The following is a 21,279-nucleotide window of genomic DNA, read 5'->3' as shown; positions in this document are numbered from 1 at the left end:
CTATGGCTGGAATTGAAGAACTATGGGCCCACTTTGCTGAACTTGTGCGCAGATGATCCGACCGAGCTGAGGCATTACAACAAGCTAGGACAGAACAGAGAGAAGCCTTATCACTGGCTAAGACAGTAATAGACCATCAGGCAGCAGAAGCTCAGAAACCCCCTACTATTTATGTCCTATGGGAGCAGAAAGTCCCAGAGTTTGATGGCTTCCCAAGAAGACCAGGAGACATTACAGTAGAGGAGTGAGTCAAGTCTGTGAAGGCAACTCTGTGTGTGCTCAAGGTACCTGAAGAGGATCATATGGACTTCATAGAGGAACACCTCAAGGGCCAGGGCCAAGGCCACGGTTAAGCTCATGGCAATGGCAGACAAGAAAGATGTGGAAAAGGTATTTGAACTTCTCCTAGAAGTATACGGAGACAAGGTGTCACAGTCACAAAAAATAGCCTCATGGGAATGTCCCAGGCATGATAAAATTGCCCCCCATGAGGTCTCCTGGGTAAGCACCAGCCTTGTATATTGCAGCATTTACCTCCGGCGGCTAAGGCAGGCTCCCTGCCTACCTGGGCCCCACACTACTCCTGGAAATGGCCAACAAACTCCTGTGGCCCCTGGGGCGGGGTTGAGGGGGGCAGCACATGGCTCCGCATGTTGCCCCTCTCTGCAAGCACTGCCCCTGCAGCTCCCATTGGCTCCCGACAAATGGGAGCTGCGGGGGTGGTGCTTGCAGGTAGGAGCAGTGTGCGGAGGGAGATTCCCCCTGCACCTCTACTGACCTGGGCATATTCCAAATAATTTAATGGACATAGGAGCTCAGTGGATAATTTTCAAGTATTTTTCATCTAGACCCTAGAGCAATTTCTTAGGCCTTGCTTCAGGAAAGCACTGAGGCATTTGCTTAACCCCATCTCTGTGCAGGACACCTTTTACATTGAAGCATAATTCTTAGTCCCATTGATTTAACTTTACGTTTTATTCTCTGTAGTGTCATTGGCTGTACAAGACCTGAAAGAATATTTTCTCATATTATTAATATACATAAAAATCCCTAAATATTTACCTGCTGCTATGTGCACAAACATGCCCTTTAATACTTGTCCTTGAAATAGTTTACTCTAACAGTATTTCATTGTAATTCACTGCTGCCCTCTGCAGTGTGTTGGCAAAGTTTGTACCATTTCACCTCGTTTTTTCTTCTGAGCTTAATAGATTTCTGCTCTCAGTATTTCAGGCCAGTCATTTGCAGATACAGCAGGTTGTTGGGGTTGTCCCTTGAGATGGTGAAGCGTCCTTGTGTGTCATTGATGGTAGTTGAAGTTGGGTGTATTTCCCCTCTGCACTCCACTCCAGTCCCTTCCCAGGAGCCTGTCTGACCCAGCTCATTGAGTAGCTGCTGAGGGTGAACCCGGTGGGTTTGCAGGAAATATAGAGAGAGTCTCTGGGCTTTTGCACATAAGTTTGCGACTCTGGGATCAGAGGCTGAGACTGGGCACCTGGGGATAGAAAGATATTATCAATCAGATCAATCGTAATAGCGATAATAGACTGCTCCTTTGCCCAGCCCATGCTTTCCAGGGGAGAGGATACCTCCCAGAGCTGCTACAATGAACACTAAATGGAGCCAAAGTTTCATTTTCCCTGGAGTTGGAGGGAAAAGCTGTCAGGGGATTGGCTGGTAAGTGCACAGACACGGGGGCCATGGATTGTCTCTCTGGGTGCAGCCTGGGCAGAGAGAGGGACAGATTTAAACAGGAAAGTGTCACTCGTATTTGCATATCCCGCTCCTTATAAGAGACACAAACTCCTTCCCTGAGCAATCAAATGTCTTGCCCTCTGATTCTGAGGGATGGGTGAAGAAAGTGTGTAACGTTCGGACCCAAACCTCCCTGAACTGAGAAGGGATGTGGCCTTGACTGCCATTGACCTCCGATCAGCTCCTACATGGGGAGCAACGATTTAATCCTGGGCTCTTTGATCTGACAGACAAAAGGTCTAATAGGAACCAACGGCTGGAAGTTGAAGCTAGACCCATTCAGACTGGAAATATGGTGCAAAAATCTAAGTGAGAGTAACTGGCCATTGGACCAACTCACCAATGGTTGTGGTTTGTTCTCCAGCACTGACCATTTTTAAACCAAGACTGCACATTTTTTTCCCTAAAAGATCTGCCCACAGGATTGTTTTTGGGGAAGTTCTCCGGCCTGTGGAGGTCTGATTAGATGCTCAGCATGGTCCATTCTGGCCTTGCAATCCATGACTCTATGAGAGACCTGCACCCTATGGATAATGGGGCTGACCTCCCTGTAAAGCGCTCTGAGGCCTAAGGGGAAGTGGTGATGATGATGACTGTTCCCAGTCACTTGTCTCTGACCACAATCATTGTCATCTGCTTCAGAAAGTGAGGCAATGCATCCCCTGTGGGCAGTTGTGACTTTGCACTCCATATGCTTTACAAAAATATGTTTAAAGGATGAATATGATGTAACTGGAATTTTCTTTATGCCAAAGGTCTCTTGTAAGGTACGATTACAAAGCTTATGATCTACCGAGTGTGTTCATCCCATTTGTATGACTGTATCATTCTTGTCTCTGAAGCTAGAAATATGAAGTCTTACTCTAAAGGCCTAGTGTCATTATGCAAGGTGTGGGCCATTAATGGTGGTTTAGAATCTTGATGGCTCCCGTTGACCAGGACAATTGGTTGTAAATGGCTCTGTTTCCTTTTAAACCTTCCTGTGTTCCTGTGAGTAACGCCAGGCAGCCTTGGAAGAATAAAGAGTAGGGGTCTCACAGGACATGGGACCATGTCATCTGGTCCTGGAATCCATCTTAAACCAGGTGCTTTTCCATTTAGAAGGTGGGGACGGGGACCCAGAGAGAAACAGAAGATTCCCACCTTGTGCCAAAGCTGTAAAAGGGGGCGGAGCAGGACAAGGAGGGTCCCAGCCTGGTGTTCGAGGGGGATTAGCTGGTAAGTGCACAGAGTCAGGGGTCTGGGCAGAGAGAGGGACAGATTTAACCAGGAAACTCTCACCCTTATTTGCATATCTCGCTGCTTACAAACCCTTTCCCCAAATGCTCGGAGTGATTTGGCCGTTGGCTCTAAGAGAGGGAGTCGGACTGGTGCTAACTCTGTGTCTGGGCCGGGCCCAGCGAGTGCGGGGCCATCTGACCAGACTGGTGCACAAAGAGCTCCCTTGAATTCTCTCACACCCCTCCAGGTGCAAGGGCTGAGCTACAATCTGTTGAAGGGAATGGAAAGACCCACTCTTGGCTTTAGCGGACTGTGGGTCAGGCCCTTAGAGAGAAGAGTATCCGGCTAGTGACCAGGGCAGCAGCAGGTGAAAATCTGTGTTCGTGTTGAGGGCAGAGGTGGTTGGAACCTGATGTATCCTTTCAAGAGAACGTTATTGTTGCGTTTTGTTATTTTTCAAAGGAAGCTGAGAGCATTTGTACCTATTTCCCAACAAACTGAGATAGGATTTTGACACCCGGCGCTCGGAGGCACCTTTGAAGTCCAAGTCCTAGTTATTACACCTTGAACAACCGAGACCCCAAATATTCCTCCTCTGCGCTGTGCATTTTTACTCTACTGTCAGATACGTTCCACATTCAGACATGTGACTATTCAAGACGCCCCCGTTTTGATGGACACATGATCATAGCTGGGTATACAGGTCGGGCACCTGCTGACAGATATTTCTTCACTCTCTCTGTCGATCCCGTTCCTGTGCCTCGTGCCGGATTGTTTGTGGACGTGCTGCCCCCACGCGGCGCACAAGAAAAGCACAATTCTGCAGCTGGAGTTTTTGTGTTAGCAGCATGGGGATTCCCTCACTGTGTCTCTCGCACAGTGATACCGGGCGGTGTCCTCGGGCTTCAGGCCGGTCATTTGCACTTACAACAGGCTGTTGGGGTCATCTCTGGAGACGGCGAATCACCCTTTTACCGAGTCACTGTAGTCTGTGCTAGTGCTGTAAATCCCGGCGATCCACTCCAGCCCCTTCCCGGGAGCCCGGCGGACCCAGCTCACATAGTAGCTGCTGAGGGTGAAGCCGGAGGCTTTGCAGGAGAGGCGGAGAGAGTCTCCGGGCTTTTTCACATCCCCTCCGAACTCCACCAGCTGAACCTGCGACCGGACACCTGAGAAGAAAGATGAATTATGGGGAAAATTAGTATCTAGGGCAACAGAATAACAATCTCCTGACTCTACAAGATATGGAAAGGGAGAAAATACCTTCACACGCTGCTGCAATGAGAACGAGAGACAACCAAAGCCTCATTGTCCGTGTGTTTGGAGAGGAGAGTTTTCAGGGGGGTTGTCTGGTGACTGCCCAGAGACAGGGGGCTGCAGATTGTCTGTCTCACAGCCATGGAAGTGAGAGAGAGACATTTAAACAGGAAACTCTCCCCCTATTTGCATATCTCCCTTCTTATAAGAGACTCCAATTATTTCCTAGAGCGAACTCGGTTTCTTTGTGTGTGATTGAGAGATGGGCCGGCAGTTTATCTCTGGGGTACCCCCCTCTCCCAGTCGGGGTGCGAGCACCACTAGATTAGAGCTTCCTATGTGTCTATAAGGAGTCCAGCTCGCATCTTCTTTCTCCTCTCCCTAACTCCCACATTTAACCCTAACCCTTAGGATAAACGCTCACCTTAGCCTTTATATTGATCTCAACCTGAAAGCTCAAGGAATACCTTAGTTCTATCCCTAAATCCTGACTTCTTCCCTGAAGGCAATTCTAACCCTCAATGTAAATTCTAACCCTGGCTTTTAATAGCCACCCTCCTTCTCCATCACAGCCTTGAAGCTAACACTAAAGCCGGACCTAAAACCTAATGATAAAGATAAAACCATACCCAAAATTTAACACTTAACTGAACACAAACCTAAATTTGTACTTTATCCCTATTTCTAAGGGTAACAAATAACCTTAATCTTTAACATTTACCCTAACCCTAACCTTAAATGTCTAAACTGACCGTAATGCTAAAACTGGCCCTAATATGACGTGTCACATTAACCTTTAACTGTAACCTGAACTTCAAATTTATAATCTGTCTCTAAATCCTAACCTTATTTGTAACCATAAACCTTAACTCTAACCTGAAACCTAGAGCTAATCTTAACGCTAACTTTTAATCTTACCTGGAGGCCTGAAGTCTTCCCATAACCCTAAAGTACATACCTTAAACTGAAGCCTTAATGCAGGGGGGGACAGGAGTTATGTGATAATGTTAATGGAGATGGGGAAGAATAAATAGAATCACATAATGTTTAGAAGCCTTGGAGGCAGAAGTGTCAATAGTCCATTGCGGTTTATTGAAAACTGCTGTAACGTTTGAAGCCATCACTTTGAGTTTGAAAGGAGTTTCCTTCTCCTGCATGCAGGCTGTTGGACTCCGTAGGGAAGCTTGTGATCTGGATTTTTAACAGTCACTTTGCAAAGAGCCATGGTAGATCAGGATGGGGATGGGTTGTGCCTCTCTCCCTTCGGGAGCAGCCTGCTTTGTCTCTCTCTGCCTTTGGTTCTTCTGTGTTAGCGGGTCTGGATTGTGAACAATAATAAAATACTGTAAAGTTGCTGCCTTTCAGGAAGAATATTGTGTGTGTCTGTGTGTGAGAGAGAGAACTAACTGTTCTGCGTGCTTGTCCTTTAGACGGCTGATGTGTTAATAGAGATGGAGCTGTCTTCGGAGGTTGTGAGCCCCTCCCCCGTCCCTCCCCGGGGGTTGTAGGCCAGTAGCTGTTGGTATAGGAAGTATGACAGCAAAGTGTCCACTCCCACGTCTTCGTGGAAGCCTTTTGGATCCAAGGCATGATGTAGAGGTTCATCTTACATCCATCAACAGCGCATGTCTGACTTTTTCACTGCTGGGTTCGATTGGGTCAAGACAATCGAAGAAAAGACGCCATGGAGAGGAAAGCAATTGGTGAAAAGTGATATGAATAGTGAATAATTAAATTAAAAAGGTCTGGGGCCCGACTCTGCCTTGATGTGAACCTTATGAGGCCATTCCCAGCTGTGCAAAGAGGAGGGAGGAATGATTTGCACCCACTTTGCTCTTACATTCCTTAGGTGTTAGAGGAGTTGTAGGTGGGTTTCATTTGTGTCCAATCAACTTCCTGGGCCAGTCCCTTGAGTTAGAGCAGGGATCATAGAATCATAGAATAACAGAGTTGGAAGGGACCTCTGGAGGCCATCTAGTCCAACCCCCTGCCCAGAGCAGGACCAATCCCAACTAAATCATCCCAGCCAGGGCTTTGTCAAGCCTGACCTTAAAAACTTCTAGGGAAGGAGATTCTACCACCTCCCTAGGTAACGCATTCCAGTGTTTCACCACCCTCCTAGTGAAAAAGTTTTTCCTAATATCCAACCTAAACCTCCCCCACTGCAACTTGAGACCATTCCTCCTTGTCCTGTCATCTGCTATCACTGAGAATAGTCTAGATCCATCCTCTTTGGAACCCCCTTTCAGGTAGTTGAAGGTCCCGGCGGTGCCACATCCCCAGGCGCAGCGGAGCGGGGTTTATTCCGGCGCCCGGTGATCTCTGCCCCCCCAGCCCCACCCGGACCCTGAATGGCCCATTTCCACACCCCGGCCTCCATCTCTCTGCCTCAGTCCCCCTCTGACCCAGGGGCTGTGATAGTTCCCCAGCCTCCCGGCGGCGCTGCGGGGATAAAGGCAATAACCGCGTGCGAAGGGCAGAGATGCCCCAGTGACGGGCCCCACATCGGTGATAATGAACTAATCACCTTCCGCTGCATTCATGCCATAAACACCCCAGTTTTCTGAAAGGGCCAGAGCCTCCCCGGTGTAAATCAGGAGTAACTCGTGTCTATTTTGAAAGCAGTTGTGTGACTTTAAACTAGGGGAGGATTTGGCCCCAGGGGCAATTCGCTCCATCCATTGGGTCTGATGCGAACCCCAATGCGCTTGTCCCCTTTACACTTACAGATGCTGTCCTGTGAGTCTGACACCCAGACGGGCCCCGGAGAGCCAACGTGCCAGGTCTCCGAGGGGAGAGAGACTCAGAACAGGACTCACTCCGGATTGGGGTTCACAGACAAAGTGAGAGATCTCTGCACTCAGCAGGGCTCTGGGCAGGAAGGGGAGACACGTTGCCCGGGAACGGAAGGGTTAAATCTGACGGGAGGTTTGTGTTCCATTCCCCCGGGTGCCGGGTCTCCTGCCCGAACCCGAAGCGGGGGGTGTCGCTGCTGCCCCGCGCGGCCGCCGGGAGAAGGGCGATTCCGCAGCCTGGGTTTTTGTATGATCACAAACCGGTTTCGTTTCACTGTGTCTCTCGCACAGTAATAGCGGGCGGTGTCCTCCGGCTTCAGGCTGGTCATTTGCAGATACAGCTCACTCTTGGAGTTATCCCTGGAGATGGTGAATCGCCCTTTCACTGAGTCGAGGTAGTATGTAGTACTCCCACCGGGGTATATAGCAGCGACCCATTCCAGTCCCTTCCCGGGAGCCTGGCGGACCCAGTTCATGTAGGCGCTGCTGAAGGTGAAGCCGGAGGCTTTGCAGGAGAGGCGGAGAGAGTCTCCGGGCTTTTTCACATCCCCTCCGGACTCCACCAGCGTCTGGGACCGGACACCTGGGAATAAAGACAGGCCAGTAATATCGGTAAAAAAACAGCGAGAACACAATATTCTTCGAACTCTGCCAGGTCTTCAGAGCAGGAAAATACCTTCCAAAGCTGCTAGAGCGACAATGACAAGGAGCAAAAATCCCATTTTCCCGGGTGCTGGAGGGGAAAGTTCTCAGGGGACTGGGTGGTGACTGCACAGACCCAGGGGGCTGCGGATTGTGTCTCCGGGTGCAGCCTGGGCAGAGAGAGGCAGAGATTTAAAGAGGAAACTGTCTCCCTCATTTGCATGCCCCGCTTTATAAGAGACACACACTCCTGCTGTCAGTGATCAGACTGACTCGCCCTCGGGCTCCGGGGGCGGGAGTCGGAGTGTCCCGTCCTGTGTGTCTGTACAGCGCCGGGCACAGGGCGCTGGGATCCTCATTAGACTTTTGGACCCTGGGAGGAATGAACAGCTCCCTGAAGGGACTGTATTTCCTCACACGGGAGCTGAGGGTCTGGCTGTTATGAGGTGATATTGGGGATTGGGGGGACTCAGCTCTGGAGCCCCGTTCCACACGCACAGGGGCCATGCAACGTCCGGTCTGGGGAGTCAGTGTCTGGGGAGGGGTCGTGTCCCAGGGATCCATAGGGCTGGGCCACACGCTGGAGAGGGAAGATTTCCCCTGCGACTGGGAGGGATTTGGGAGGGAAGCCTCTTTCCCTTCCTAGCAGTGACCGGCTACATTGAAATGATCCACCTTGGACCAGGTCTGGGGGCCCGGCTGTGTGTGCGGGTGGGAGAAGCTGGGGGTGGGGGTCTGAAGAGAGAGTTAAGGTTTTGCAGAGGAGCCTCCCTGACATTAGTGTGCCTAGAGCGGCGTGTCTGGGAGTTTTGCTTTGGGGGCGGGGGGCAGTAGAGGGAGGATTCAGTAGATAGTGAAGGAAGATTATTATGCCCGGCTGATATTTATATCCGTGTTCACACTCCCACTCCCATTCACACTCCACTTCCCATTTATGCTCGAATGGTAAACTCTGTGGGGTAGAGAGAGGTGTTATGGTCTGTGTTTGTACCGTGCCTAGGAAGAGGGGATCCTAGACTGTGATTGGAGACCCCAGGCGCTAGGATCACAACCACCACCAACTCCGCCACCGCTAATCATCATCAGCATAATCATCTACTTAGTTAATTATTAATGAGCAATGAAGTGCAGGCAGAAGCGTTCTCCTTTTTATGTTTTTAGATTTTGTATGATGTAATATTCAGACATTCGACTACTGCTACTACTTAATAATAAAATATTTCCGTTCCCACTTACATTCAGACCCCTGTAACCATTCACGCTGAAACAGGTATTTCTTTTCCCATTCCCATGAACACTCCCATTCCTGTTTACATCCCCTTCCTGTTCACTCACACACTCCCATTTCCACTTCCAGTCACACTCACCTTCCTATTCTCTTTCATGCTCACCGTCCCATTTCTGTTCACGTGGATATTCCTCTTCCATTCCGATTCATACTCCCATTCCCATTCCTTTCGCACAAATGCGAGTCGGAGCATTTGGCCCTGACTTCATTCTAAGACCCAACAGAGTCAGGTCTCTCTGTCTGATGTCCCCCAGCGGTGCTGTCAGTCACTGCAAAGGTTACACAAAGGAGGGCGCCGGGTCTGTAGGTCATAGGAGGGAGGATGCTACACAGAGCCAGAACATCACAGGATTTGTCCTTTTTTGGAGAGGAGGGCAAAGACAATGTATTGTGGGGAGGGGGAGGGGAGGTGGAAGGAGTCTTTATAAACCTATTAACATCTGTGATTAAACATCTGGATTCTTATCTGGCCTGCTGGGCAATTCCCCGTGGGAAAGAACATGACACGAACCCCCTGATTTCTTTGTTCACTTCCCTTTGTCCTCGCTGGGCTCATTGTAACTCGCAGACATTGAGCGCCACCAAGAGCAACAGCCTCATGGCATTGCAGGGGGCGGGTTTTTGTCTCAGCTCAGACCGGGTTTCACTCACTGGGACGCTGCACAGTAACCGGGTCGTGTCCTCTGGCTTCAGGCTGCTCATGTCTAAATGGGCCAGGTTTGGGGAGTTGTCCCTGGAGGTGGTGAATCATCCTTTGGCAGAAGCCGCGTGATATTCCTTACTCCCATCGAAGAAAATCACGGAGACCCACTCCAGTCCCTTCCCGGGAGCTTGTCGGACCCAGTGCCTCCCGGCCTGGCTGAAATCAAAGCCGGAGCCTATACAGGTGAGCGCAGAGAGAGCGGGCTTCTTAATGTCTCCTCCGGACTCCACCTGCAGAGCCTGAGCCCCAGCCCCGGAGGATGTAAAAGCACATTGAGAATCCAGATGACGGTGCTGATGCCAACATGATTGATGCTTCTGTTAACATTGCTACTGATCACAGTTCTGATTCCAATATTGCCACACGTTATTCCAAAACAAGGGTATCTCAATTTCCCCCCGAAGAAATACACACCTCGGAAAGCTGCCACAGTGAAAAGGAAATCCAGCCAAAACATCAAGTGTGTTTGCTGGGAAAAGTTCTCTAGAGGGTTGGGCCGATCGCTGCAGACACCGGGAGCTGCAGGTTCCCAACCCAAAGGGCTTTAAGCAGGGAATACAATTACTCGACTTGCATATCCGTGCTCTTAAAATGGAGTCCCAGGGGTTGGCATTGCATTTCTCGCCGAGGTCCCTTGTCCCGGGCTTTGGGAGATGCCATGATACGGTGTGAGACCCTGAGGGGATAGAAGCATGTTCAAAGTAATCTAAAGCACTGAATGTATCCAGTCGGTGAAATACAGCCCAGGAGTGATTACACCCTTGGGTGACAAAAATACTCCGCTCTGTAACGGAGATTTGGGAACGGACGGCGAGCTTTCGTGTCCCCTTTTTTGAGGTGGATAAACTGAGGCAGAGAGAAGGAAACTGATTTGCCCAAGGTCTGTTGGCTGTTAGAAGAAAAGCCAGGTCCCCCGAGGCCCAGCCCACCCAGTGTTCTGGTAACCACACTGGCCTGAAACCTTCTAATCGAGCATTCAAATACCCCTTAGAGCACAGGGACCTGAAGATGGGCCTCCCTTGATCCCAGAAGAGCGTCCTGGTCACCGGGCTATACAGTCATTCTCATTCACACTCTGTCTTGCTCTCTCCTCACAAAGACTCTTTGCATTCTGAAGCAAGTAGAAGAACTTCAGCCGCAGCTCTTTGGAGACGAGTGCCCCAGGAAACCTTCTAGCCCAGTTCCTGGGCCCTCCCCTGGGAGGTAGTAGATGGACCTTGTTGAAGTCCAGTCTCCGGCTCAGGCACAGTGGGGCTGAGAGTCAGGGTGCTAAATTTGAGGCTGTAAATTCCATTGGGAGCCAGGCACCTCTAGGCAGGCGTTATAATAACGAGCCTTAGACCCTTATGTGACTCGAAGCCCCCGGGCTCCCTACTTTATTGAGGCAGCCAGTTCCCCCAATGGGGCGGGTCTGGTGCTTAAATGTCATCTGAGTCTTTCCTCAGAATTCCACAGTTTTGCAAACCCTGAGCGCCCCAACCAGCCAACTCCAGACCGTGGCTACAGGGCTCGGTTTTTGTCCTACGTCCCTGGCTGTGTGTTTCTGACACAGGGATACAGGGCGGTGTCCTCTGCTCTCAGGCTGCTGATTTGCAAATGCACCAGGCTGTTGGCGTTGTCTCTGGAGATGGCGAATCGCCCTGTCATGGAATCAGCGTAGTAGGCGCAGCCCTGGGCAGGAGCTCTGGTAAGCAAGTCCCGCCCCCTGCTGGGGGCCAGACAGATCCAGTCCATGAGATAGCCGCTGAAGGGGAACCCGAAGGCTTTGCACGAAAGGCGGAGAGAGTCCCCAGGCGTTTTCACATCCCCTCCGGATTCCACCAGCTGGACCTGAGGTCTGGCCCCTGCAAATACAGATTTGTTTAGATCCCTGATTCTATCCGGCTCAGGAACCCGGAGGGGAGTACACTTTGTACTTTAATAGTTACCTGGGAGAACTGACAGAGTGAGAATTAAGTTGGGCCAAAATCTCATTTTCCTGGGTTTTGTGTAAGAAATTCCGAGGGGAAGAGTGAAAGTGAGAGTGTGGAAAAACCTTTTGTAGTGATAATCAAGGTGGGCCATTTCCAGCAGTTGACAAGAATGTCTGAGGAACAGTGGAGGGCGGGGGGAGGGAATAAACATGGGGAAATAGTTTTACTTTGTGTAATGACCCATCCACTCCCAGTCTCTAGTCAAGCCTAAGTTAATTGTATCCAGTTTGCAAATTAATTCCAATTCAGCTGTCTCCCCTTGGAGTCTGTTTTTGAAGATTTTGTTGAAGAATTGTCACTTTTAGGTCTGTAATCGAGTGACCAGAGAGAGTGAAGTGTTCTCCGACTGGTTTTTGAATGTTATAATTCTTGATGTCTGATTTGTGTCCATTTATTCTTTTGCATAGAGACTGTCCAGTTTGGCCAATGTACATGGCAGAGGGGCATTGCGGGCACATGATGGCATATATCACATTGGTAGATGCGCAGGTGAACGAGCCTCTGATAGTGTGGCTGATGTGATTAGGCCCTATGATGGTGTCCCCTGAATAGATATGTGGGCACAGTTGGCAACGGGCTTCGTTGCAAGGATAGGTTCCTGGGTTAGTGGTTCTGTTGTGTGGTGTGTGGTTGCTGGTGAGTATTTGCTTCAGGTTGGGGGGCTGTCTGGAAGCAAGGACTGGCCTGTCTCCCAAGATCTGTGAGAGTGATGGGTCAACCTTCAGGATAGGTTGTAGATCCTTGATGATGCATTGGAGAGGTTTTAGTTGGGGGCTGAAGGTGATGGCTAGTGGCTTTCTGTTCTTTTCTTTGTTGGGCCTGTCCTGTAGTAGGTGACTTCTGGGTACTCTTCTGGCTCTGTCATTCTGTTTCTTCACTTCAGCAGGTGGGTATTGTAGTTGTAAGAATGCTTGATAGAGATCTTGTTTGTCTCTGTCTGAGGGGTTGGAGCAAATGCGGTTGTATCATAGAGCTTGTCTGTAGACAATGGATAGTGTGTTGTGACCTGGGTGAAAGCTGGAGGCATGTAAGTGGGAATAGCGGTCAGTAGGTTTCTGGTATAGGGTGGTGTTTATATGACCATTGCTTATTAGCACCATAGTGTCCAGGAAGTGGATCTCTTGTGCAGACTGGTCCAGGCTGAGGTTGACGGTGGGATGGAAATTGTTGAAAGCATGGTGGAATTCCTCCAGGGCCTCTTTTCCATGGGTCCAGATGATGAAGTTGTCATCAATGTAGCACAAGCAGAGTAGGGGCATTAGGGGACGATTTTTTTGCTCCTAGGAAAATGCTCCTTGTGCCAGAAAAAAAACTGCTTTTGCTGAAAAATTATTCAACTAACCAGAAAAGCAAACAAACAAAACAGACAAACTTGATGGGTTCTAGTGCCAAAAGCTGAGATCAGGGCCCTTCTGCTGGAATGTCTCTGTGACAGTGGTGAAAGAAAGTGGAATCACAACATGTTGAAGTAAAGAGGGTGCTAGACTGAACCCCAGTTGATCAGGTTGAGGGTTTATGGCATGTATTATGCAGGAGATCAGACTAGAGTATCATACTGCTCCTTTCCGGCCTTTAATTCTATGAACCTGTAACTATCCAGGAGGTTGTGTGCATTTTTACTTTGGTGTGTGATAAAGCAGTGATTCTCAAACTGGGGGTCGGGACCCCTCAGGGGGTCACAAGGTTATTACATGGGGGGTCACGAGCTGTCAGTCTCCATCCTAAACCCCACTTTGCCTCCAGCATTTATGATGGTATTAAATATATTTAAAAGTGTTTTTAATTTATAAGGAGGGTGGGGTCACGCTCAGAGGCTTGCTATGTGAAGGGGGTCCCCAGCACAGAAGTTTGAAAACCACTGTGATAAAGGCCACATTCAAATATGACCATAAGAACGGCCATATTGTATCAGACCAAAGGTCCATCTCGACCAGTATCCTGTGTTCTGACAACGGCCAATTCCAGGTGCCCCAGAGGGAATGAACAGAACAAGTAATCATTAAGTTATCCATTCTCTGTCTCCCATTCCCATCTTGTGACAAACAGAGGCTAGGGACACCATCCTTGCCCATCCTGACTAATAGCCATTGATGGACCTGTCCTCCATGAACTTATCTAGTTCTCTTTTGAACCCTGTTATAGTCTTGGCCTTCACAACGTCCTCTGGCAAAGAGTTTCACAGGTTGACTGTGCGTTGTGTGAAGAAATACTTCCCTTTGTTTATCTGAAAACTGGTGCCTATTACTTTCATTTGGTGACCCCTAGTTCTTGTGTTATGAGAAGGAGTAAATAACACTTCCTTATTTAAAACAAAACAATGTGGAGTCCTGTGGCACCTTAAAGACTAACAAATGTATTTGGGCATACGCTTTCTTGAGTAGCAATTTAGACCCCATCATCTTCTATGTTTACTTGGGATTTATGTTTTCCCGTGTGCATTACTTTGCTTTTATCAACATTTAATTTCATCTGCCATTTTGTTGCCCAGTCACCCAGTTTTGAGAGATCCTTTTGTAGCTCTTTGCGGTCTGCCTGGGTCTTCACTATCTTAAGTCGTTTTTTATCATCTGCAAATTTCACCACCTCACTGTTTACCCCTTTTTCCAGATCATTTCTGAATATGTTGAATAGGACTGGGCCCAGTACAGACCCCTGGGGGACACCACTATTTACCTCTCTCCATTCTGAAAACTGACCATTTATTCCTGCCCTTTGTTTCCTATCTTTTAACCAGTTACCAGTCCATGAGAGCGCCATTAGAGCACCTTCCTTCTTATCCCATGACAGTTTAATATTCAAGAAGCTCCAGTTTTTACGGACACACGATCATAGATGGATATAGAGATTTGAAACCTGATGACAGATATTTTGTTTTTACTCTGGTTGCAGATCCCGCTTCTGTGCTTAGTGCTGGATTGTATCAGAGGGTAGCCGTGTTAGGCTGGACCTGTAAAAGTGGCAGAGAGTCCTGTGGCACCTTATAGACTAACAGACGTATTGGAGCATAAGCTTTCGTGGGTGAATATCCACTTCGTCAGATGCATGTAGTGGAAATTTCCAGGGGCAGCTATAGATATGCAAGCAAGAATCAGGCTAGGGATAACGAGGTTAGTTCAATCAGGGAGGATGAGGCCCTCTTTTAGTAGTTGAGGTGTGAACACCAAGGGAAGAGAAACTGCTTTTGTCGTTGGCGAGCCATTCACAGTCTTTGTTTAATCCTGAGCTGATGGGGTCAAATTTGCAAATGAACTGAAGCTCAGCAGTTTCCCGTTGAAGTCTGGTCCTGAAGTTTTTTTGCTGCAGGATGGCTTCCTTGAAATCTGCTAGTGTGTGTCCAGGGAGGTCGAAGTGTTCTCCTACAGGTTTTTGTATATTGCCATTCTTAATATCTGATTTGTGTCCATTTATCCTTTTACGTAGGGACTGTCCAGTTTGGCCGATGTACATAGCAGAGGGGCATTGCTGACACATGATGGCATAGATTACATTGGTGGACGTGCAGGTGAATGAACCGGTGATGGTGTGGCTGATCTGGTTAGGTCCTGTGATGGTGTCGCTGGCATAGATATGTGAGCAGAGCTGGCATCGAGGTTTGTTGCATGGATGGGTTCCTGAGTTAGAGCTACTATGGTGCGGTGTGTAGTTGCTGGTGAGAATATGCTTTAGGTTGGTGGGCTGTCTGTGGGCGAGGACTGGCCTGCCTCCCAAGGCCTGTGAAAGTGAGGGATTGTTGTCCAGGATGGGTTGTAGTTTACTGATGATGCGCTGGAGAGGTTTTAGCTGAAGACTGTATGTAATGGCCCATGGAGTTCTGTTGGTTTCTTTCTTGGGCTTGTCTTGCAGCAGGAGGCTTCTGGGTACACGTCTGGCTGTTGATCTGTTTCCTTATTTCCTCGTGCGGGTATCGTAGTTTTGAGAATACGCCTAAAAGATCTTCACCAAGCTAATTATTCATAGGAACTGAGGAGGATTCCATTTCTGCATTGCTAGCCACTAAATAAGATTCTCTCTATTCCAGGGGTGGGCAAACTTTTTGGGCCCAGGGTCACATCTGGGTGGGGAAATTGCATGCAGGGCCATGAATGTAGGGCTGGGGCAGGGGGTTGGGGTGCGGGAGGGAGTGTGGTGTACAGGAAGGGGCTCAGGGCAGGGGGTTGGGTTCAGGAGGGGTGCAGGCTCTGGCCCAGCACTGCTTACCTGGAGCAGCTCCAGGGTGGAAGCGGCGCGCACCAGGACTCTGGCAGGTTCCCTACCTGCCCTGGCCCTGCGCGGCTCCTGGAAGCAGCCTGCACCATGTCCCTGCAGCCCCTGGGGGGGAGGGGCAGAGGGCTCCCCACACTGCCCTTGCCTGCGGGTACCTCCCCCGAAGCACCCATTGGCCACGGTTCCCTGTTCCCAGCAAATGGGAGCTGCAGGGGGTCATGCCTGCAGGCGAGGGCAGGGCACAGAGCCCTCTGCTCCCCCTCCCCCAGGGACCACAGGGACCTAGTGCCGGCCGCTTCCCCCCGTGGCACCATGGGGGTGGCAATCACGCGGGACAAATCTAAAGCCCTGATCGGCCTGATTCGGCCTGCGAGCAGTAGTTTGCCCACCCCTGTGCTAGGCCTATCCACGTGCTTTTTCTCCAGTATTTATTCACTAAAGCCCCAATCCTGCAAACGCCCATGCATGGGAGCCCTCCACAGGCAGACCTGTTTGCAGGATCAGTATCTACGACCGAGTAAATAGCATAAAGCATCTTCTTAAAGTGACACCAATCAAAATAAAACCACAGATCTATTTCTTTAAACCTTGGATTACTCTACTTTTTCCATAAAATCATGCCCAGGTAGCCACAGGCTCCAAAATGCCAGCAACTTGCCAGAAATCTTGGCACCCCCCCACGAAGCCTGATCCCCCCCCAAAGCTCCGCCCCCTGACTTCCTAAGCAGCCTGCTCTCCTCAGCCCCTCCACCTCCTGCAGCCTGCTGTCCCCAGCCCGGCTGGGGCTGGGACACTTCAAACCCCCCACCCCCACCTCACCCCACTGACCCCCCCCATATCTCCTATTTCTCCCACCTACCCCCTATTTCTCCCATCACTTCACCTTCTTCCACCTCTTCTCCAGGGTCCAGGAGGCACCTAATTAGTGGAACCAGCCTATGGGGCTCCATTAATTAGGTGGGAGGGAGGTCCTTCATTCCCTCGTGTGCAGCAGGCACGTCAGACCTCAGACCGGGGCTCCTTCAGGCGAGGGTGGGGATGGGGCTGCGGCTGGCTCCCCTGGCTGTGGGGAGTCTCCAGGACCAGGCTTCAGCCATGGGTTGAGGGCGCAGGCGGAAGGGGTGGAGCTGGGGGCAAGCCTTCCATGCCGGGGTGATTTAAAAGGGTCGTTTTAAATCGCCTGCATCCTGGGACAATTGCCCCCCCACACCCCAGGCCTGGGCCTGGTGACCAAAGAGCTCAGGAGGGATGGAAGGCTGGTTTAAGTGACACATGGACTCTGAGAGGGAGAAGCCCAGGGACCCAGTACCCTCACAAGGGGGGGAACTGAAGTGAAGCCCAGGAGGTGAGGAAGGACCCTTGGTTCAGAGCTGCCCCTGGGAGGGGACTGAGCTGTTGTGTGATGGGCTTGACAGGAGGCCCAGTGGGAGAACCTGGAGAAGACACTGGCTGGGACTGGCCCTTGCGGCTGAGAAGGGGCCAGCAGAGGGGTGTGAGAGGAGCCGTCCCCTGCCACTCCCCATCTGGGCTGGTGGGGCTGCCCTAGAGGTAAGGATGTATGTGTAGAGGTGGGTTAGGTACTTGATAATGAGATCTGCAAAAGCCAGCACACTGAGCGGGGAGCTGCCTCACTTACCTCCTAGGACAGGGGTGGGCAAACTTTTTGGCCTGAGGGCTACATTGGGGTTCTGAAACTGCATGGAGGGCTGGGTAGGGAAGGCTCTGCCTCCCCAAACAGCCTGGCCACCGCCCCCTATCCACCCGCTCCCGCTTCCCACCCCCTGACTGCCCCGGCCCCCGCCCCATCCACAACCCTCCCCCTGACAGGCCCCCCGGGTCTCCCATGCCTATCCAACTGCCCCCTGCTCCCTGTCCCCTGACTGCCCCCAGGACCACCCCTGCCCCCTTACCATACCACTCAGAGGACCTGGACAGGCAGCCGCACCGCCTGGTCGGAGCCAGCCATGCCACCGCTCAGTCTAGAGCCCTGGAGCAGGCTGGCAGCTCTCACAGCCGTGCTGCCTGGCAGGAGCTCACAATCCTGCCACCCAGAGCGCTGGCAGCGTGGCGAGCTGAGGCTGTGCGGGAGGGGGCACAGCAGGGGAGGGGCCGGGGCGGAGCCTCCCCAGCCAGGAGCTCAAGTCCGGGCAGGATGGTCCCACGGGCCGGACGTGGCCCACAGGCCATAGTTTGCCCACCTCTGCCCTAGGAAATGCTGAGGAGAGGATTCAGAGCGGTAGCCGTGTTAGTCTGTATCAGTAAAAACAACGAGGAGTCCTTGTGATACCTTAGAGACTAACACATTTATTTGGGCATAAGCTTTTGTGGGATATAACCCACCTCATCAGATGCATGGAGTGGAAAATACAGTAAGCAGGTATAAATACACAGCACATGAAAAGATGGGAGTTGCCTTACCAAGTGGGGGGTCAGTGCTAAAGAGGCCAATTCAATCAGTGTGGATGTGGCCCATTCCCAACAGTTGACAAGAAGGGGTGAGTATCAACAGAGGGAAAATTACTTTTTATAGTGACCCAGCCACTCCCAGTCTTTATTCAGGCCTAATTTGGTGGTGTCCAGTTTGCAGATTAATTCCAGTTCTGCAGTTTCTCACTGAAGTCTGTTTTTGAAGGTTTTTTGGTTGAAGAACGGTGAATTTTAAGTCTGTTATTGAGTGTCCAGGGAGGTTGAAGTGTTCTCCAACTGGTTTTTGAATGTTACAATTCTTGATGTCTGATTTGTGTCCATTTATTCTTTTGTGTAGAGACTGTCTGGTTTGGCCAATGTACATGGCAGAGGGGCATTGCTGGCACATGATGGCATATATCACATCCCGAGCACAGTAATACGTGGCTGTGTCATTGGTTCTGAGGTTGCCCAGCTGTAGATAGGCCGTGCTTATGGAGGTGTTCCTGGTGATGGTGAATCACCCCTGGAAGGCCTGGGCATAGTGAGTGCCTCCATTGTTGGGATTTATAAGTCCTATCCACTCCAGACCTTTCCCGGGCACCTGCCGTAACCACTCAATGTCATAGCTGGTAAAGGTGCAGCTGGCGGTTTTACATGTCAGCTTCACAGACTCCCCAGGCTTCTTGATTTCTGCCCCAGACTGGGTCAGCTGGATATGGGAGCTGACACCTGTAAATAAACAACAAAAACACAGTTAATTCCATTCTTTTCCTTCTGCTGCCCTCCTCATGACAGAATCTGATCTGCTTGTATGTAATAACTAATTTATCCACACCACACTCCTGGGAAGTACAGTTATCCCCATTTTACAGATGGGAAACTGAGGCACAGAATCAGCCTGAGATTTTTCAAAGTTCCCTAAGGCATTTTGACACCTAGTTCCCATTAAAGATTAATGAAAATTCAGTATCAAAATCCTTTAAAATTCCATCCAGAGTAATTTGTTCAAATCTATAGGATTTAGAATCCAGAATTTCTGAATCCACCTCCTACGTCTTAGTCTTAAAACTATCTTTCCTCTCCAGCCCATCCGTCCTAACCAGACACCTGTTGGTTCATCCACTTACCTGAGAAAGCTGCCAAAAAGAAAAAGAACCCCAGACAGATCGTTTTCATTCTCTGCAACAACTTGGTGGGCTGCAAAGCAGTAACCCTTCCTCTGCTGGCAGCTTTTCAGTGAGGGTTGACTGCTCTCCTTTATCATTCAGTTTCCCTCCTTCATTTGCATGTGGGCATTGCTAAATCATTTGACTAAACCTCAGCTTCCTCCACCTTTACAAATAACTGACCTCAGAGTTTAGAAGGACACAGTCATGGAGGATGTCAGAGTATGTTAATGAAATTTGGGCCCCAGTCCAGGGAAACACTAAAGCCACTTTGACTTCAGTGGGACTTCAGTGTGACTTAAAAGCTCAGATGTTAAGATGCCCAATATTGGGTTATCAAAATGTAACACCCAGTGGATATGAAACTGAAATAACAGAATCAGTGGATGTATAAACACTAGCACCCTTCACTGGTGAAATACGTATGTGAGGTGTGATTTCCAAATTACCCTGGAGCACAGGGTAACCCATTCCCACTGATTGGAAAGGGATTTGTGGGGACAAACCCCGACTTTGAACATTCCAGCCTTCAGTGCTGAGGGTGATAATTCCTTGTGATTGTTCCCAGGTTCGGTTTTTGGGAAGAAATGTTTCATAATGGAACATGACACTTTGCTGCCCCCATGTGGGTCTGATAAACAGAAAATATTTCCCCCTGTTTTTCCTTTAGGTTAATGGAACTTGGTCATTTTTGTCTCCTGTAAACCATGGAACGTGGGGGGGGTTTATTTGAAGGCTGATTTGGTTTTAGAACTGTTTCCAGGGGTTATCACTAAACTTCAAAAAGTCCATCTGTCTGCCTATTCACAAGAAATCTGTCTGCAAAGCACCTTTCACTGCTGTTCTCTGGAAGCTGGCTACACTAAGAAGGATGGGTGTGAAGTCAATGAGAAGGTTTGATAGGGACAGTCAGTGAGCAGGTGTTGTGATGTTATAGGTACGTGTTATCCACAAACCGGAGGTGAGACTAAATGTAATGTCCAGACCTGGCCCTCGCTTGTATGAATCAAGGGAGTCCTGTTCAACGTATTAAGTATGTAGAATGTGAGAATGCATCCTATGAATTAACAGAAAAACAAAGCAATGCTAAGCATTACCGAGAATGCCAACTTGTCTTGTAACTGGCCCCTTAGGCTCAGAATTTCAAAGCCACCAAGCTGAGCTGGAATCCCATATTGTGCATCTAACTCCTTTAGGCAGCTTGAGAAAAAAATGCATTCTTATTGTGAGCAAGTCACTTGACAGCCTTTCTCTGTGCCTCCCTCCAGAGGTTTTTACATGGCTGTGAGTGGATTTCTGATAACACCCATTGTTTCAGGTTCTCTGTGTATATATATATATATATCTTCCTACTGTATCTTCCACTGCATGCATCCGATGAAGTGGGTTTTAGCCCACAAAAGCTTATACTCAAATAAATTTGTTAGTCTCTAAGGTGCCACAAGTACTCCTGTTCTTTTGTCTCATGGTGTGTCTCTCGCACAGTAATACCGGGCGGTGTCTTCAGTCTTCAGGCTGCTCATTTGCAGATACAGCAGGTTGTTGGGATTGTCCCTGGAGATGGTGAATCGCCCTTTCACTGAGCCTGTATAGTAGATTTCTCCTTTTATGTGTCTGTTTGTGTTTATATGTGTTCATGTGAGAGTTAAAAGAAAAGGAGGACTTGTGGCACCTTAGAGACTAACAAATTTATTAGAGCATAAGCTTTCGTGAGCAACAGCTCACTTCATCGGATGCATACAGTGGAAAATACAGTGGGTAGATTTTATATACACAGAGAACATGAAACAATGGGTGCTACCATACAGACTGTAACAAGAGTGACCAGGAAAGGGGAGCTATTTCCAGCAGGAGAGCGGGTTGGGGG

At 49.6% G+C, this 21,279-nt stretch overlaps 1 pseudogene and 2 gene segments (V, D, J or C); all 3 read right to left on the bottom strand.

Moving 5' to 3' along the window:
- Positions 1–3,603: 3,603 nt before the first annotated feature.
- On the bottom strand, positions 3,604–4,341 carry LOC122462684. The segment is given in 2 exon segments: positions 3,604–4,145; positions 4,240–4,341. Coding segments are annotated over 2 exon segments (252 nt in total).
- A 435-nt stretch (positions 4,342–4,776) lies between these two features.
- Positions 4,777–7,851, bottom strand: LOC119567977. The segment is given in 4 exon segments: positions 4,777–4,838; positions 5,152–5,204; positions 7,290–7,611; positions 7,705–7,851. Coding segments are annotated over 4 exon segments (483 nt in total).
- Positions 7,852–11,182: 3,331 nt separating this feature from the next.
- LOC122462629 lies at positions 11,183–19,459 on the bottom strand (annotated as a pseudogene).
- Between the last annotated feature and the right edge of the window lie 1,820 nt (positions 19,460–21,279).

The sequence above is a fragment of the Chelonia mydas genome, chromosome 13 (genome assembly GCF_015237465.2).
Source record: "Chelonia mydas isolate rCheMyd1 chromosome 13, rCheMyd1.pri.v2, whole genome shotgun sequence".
In the NCBI taxonomy this organism is placed as follows: Eukaryota; Metazoa; Chordata; order Testudines; family Cheloniidae; genus Chelonia; species Chelonia mydas.
This window is presented reverse-complemented; position numbering and strand designations above follow the sequence as displayed.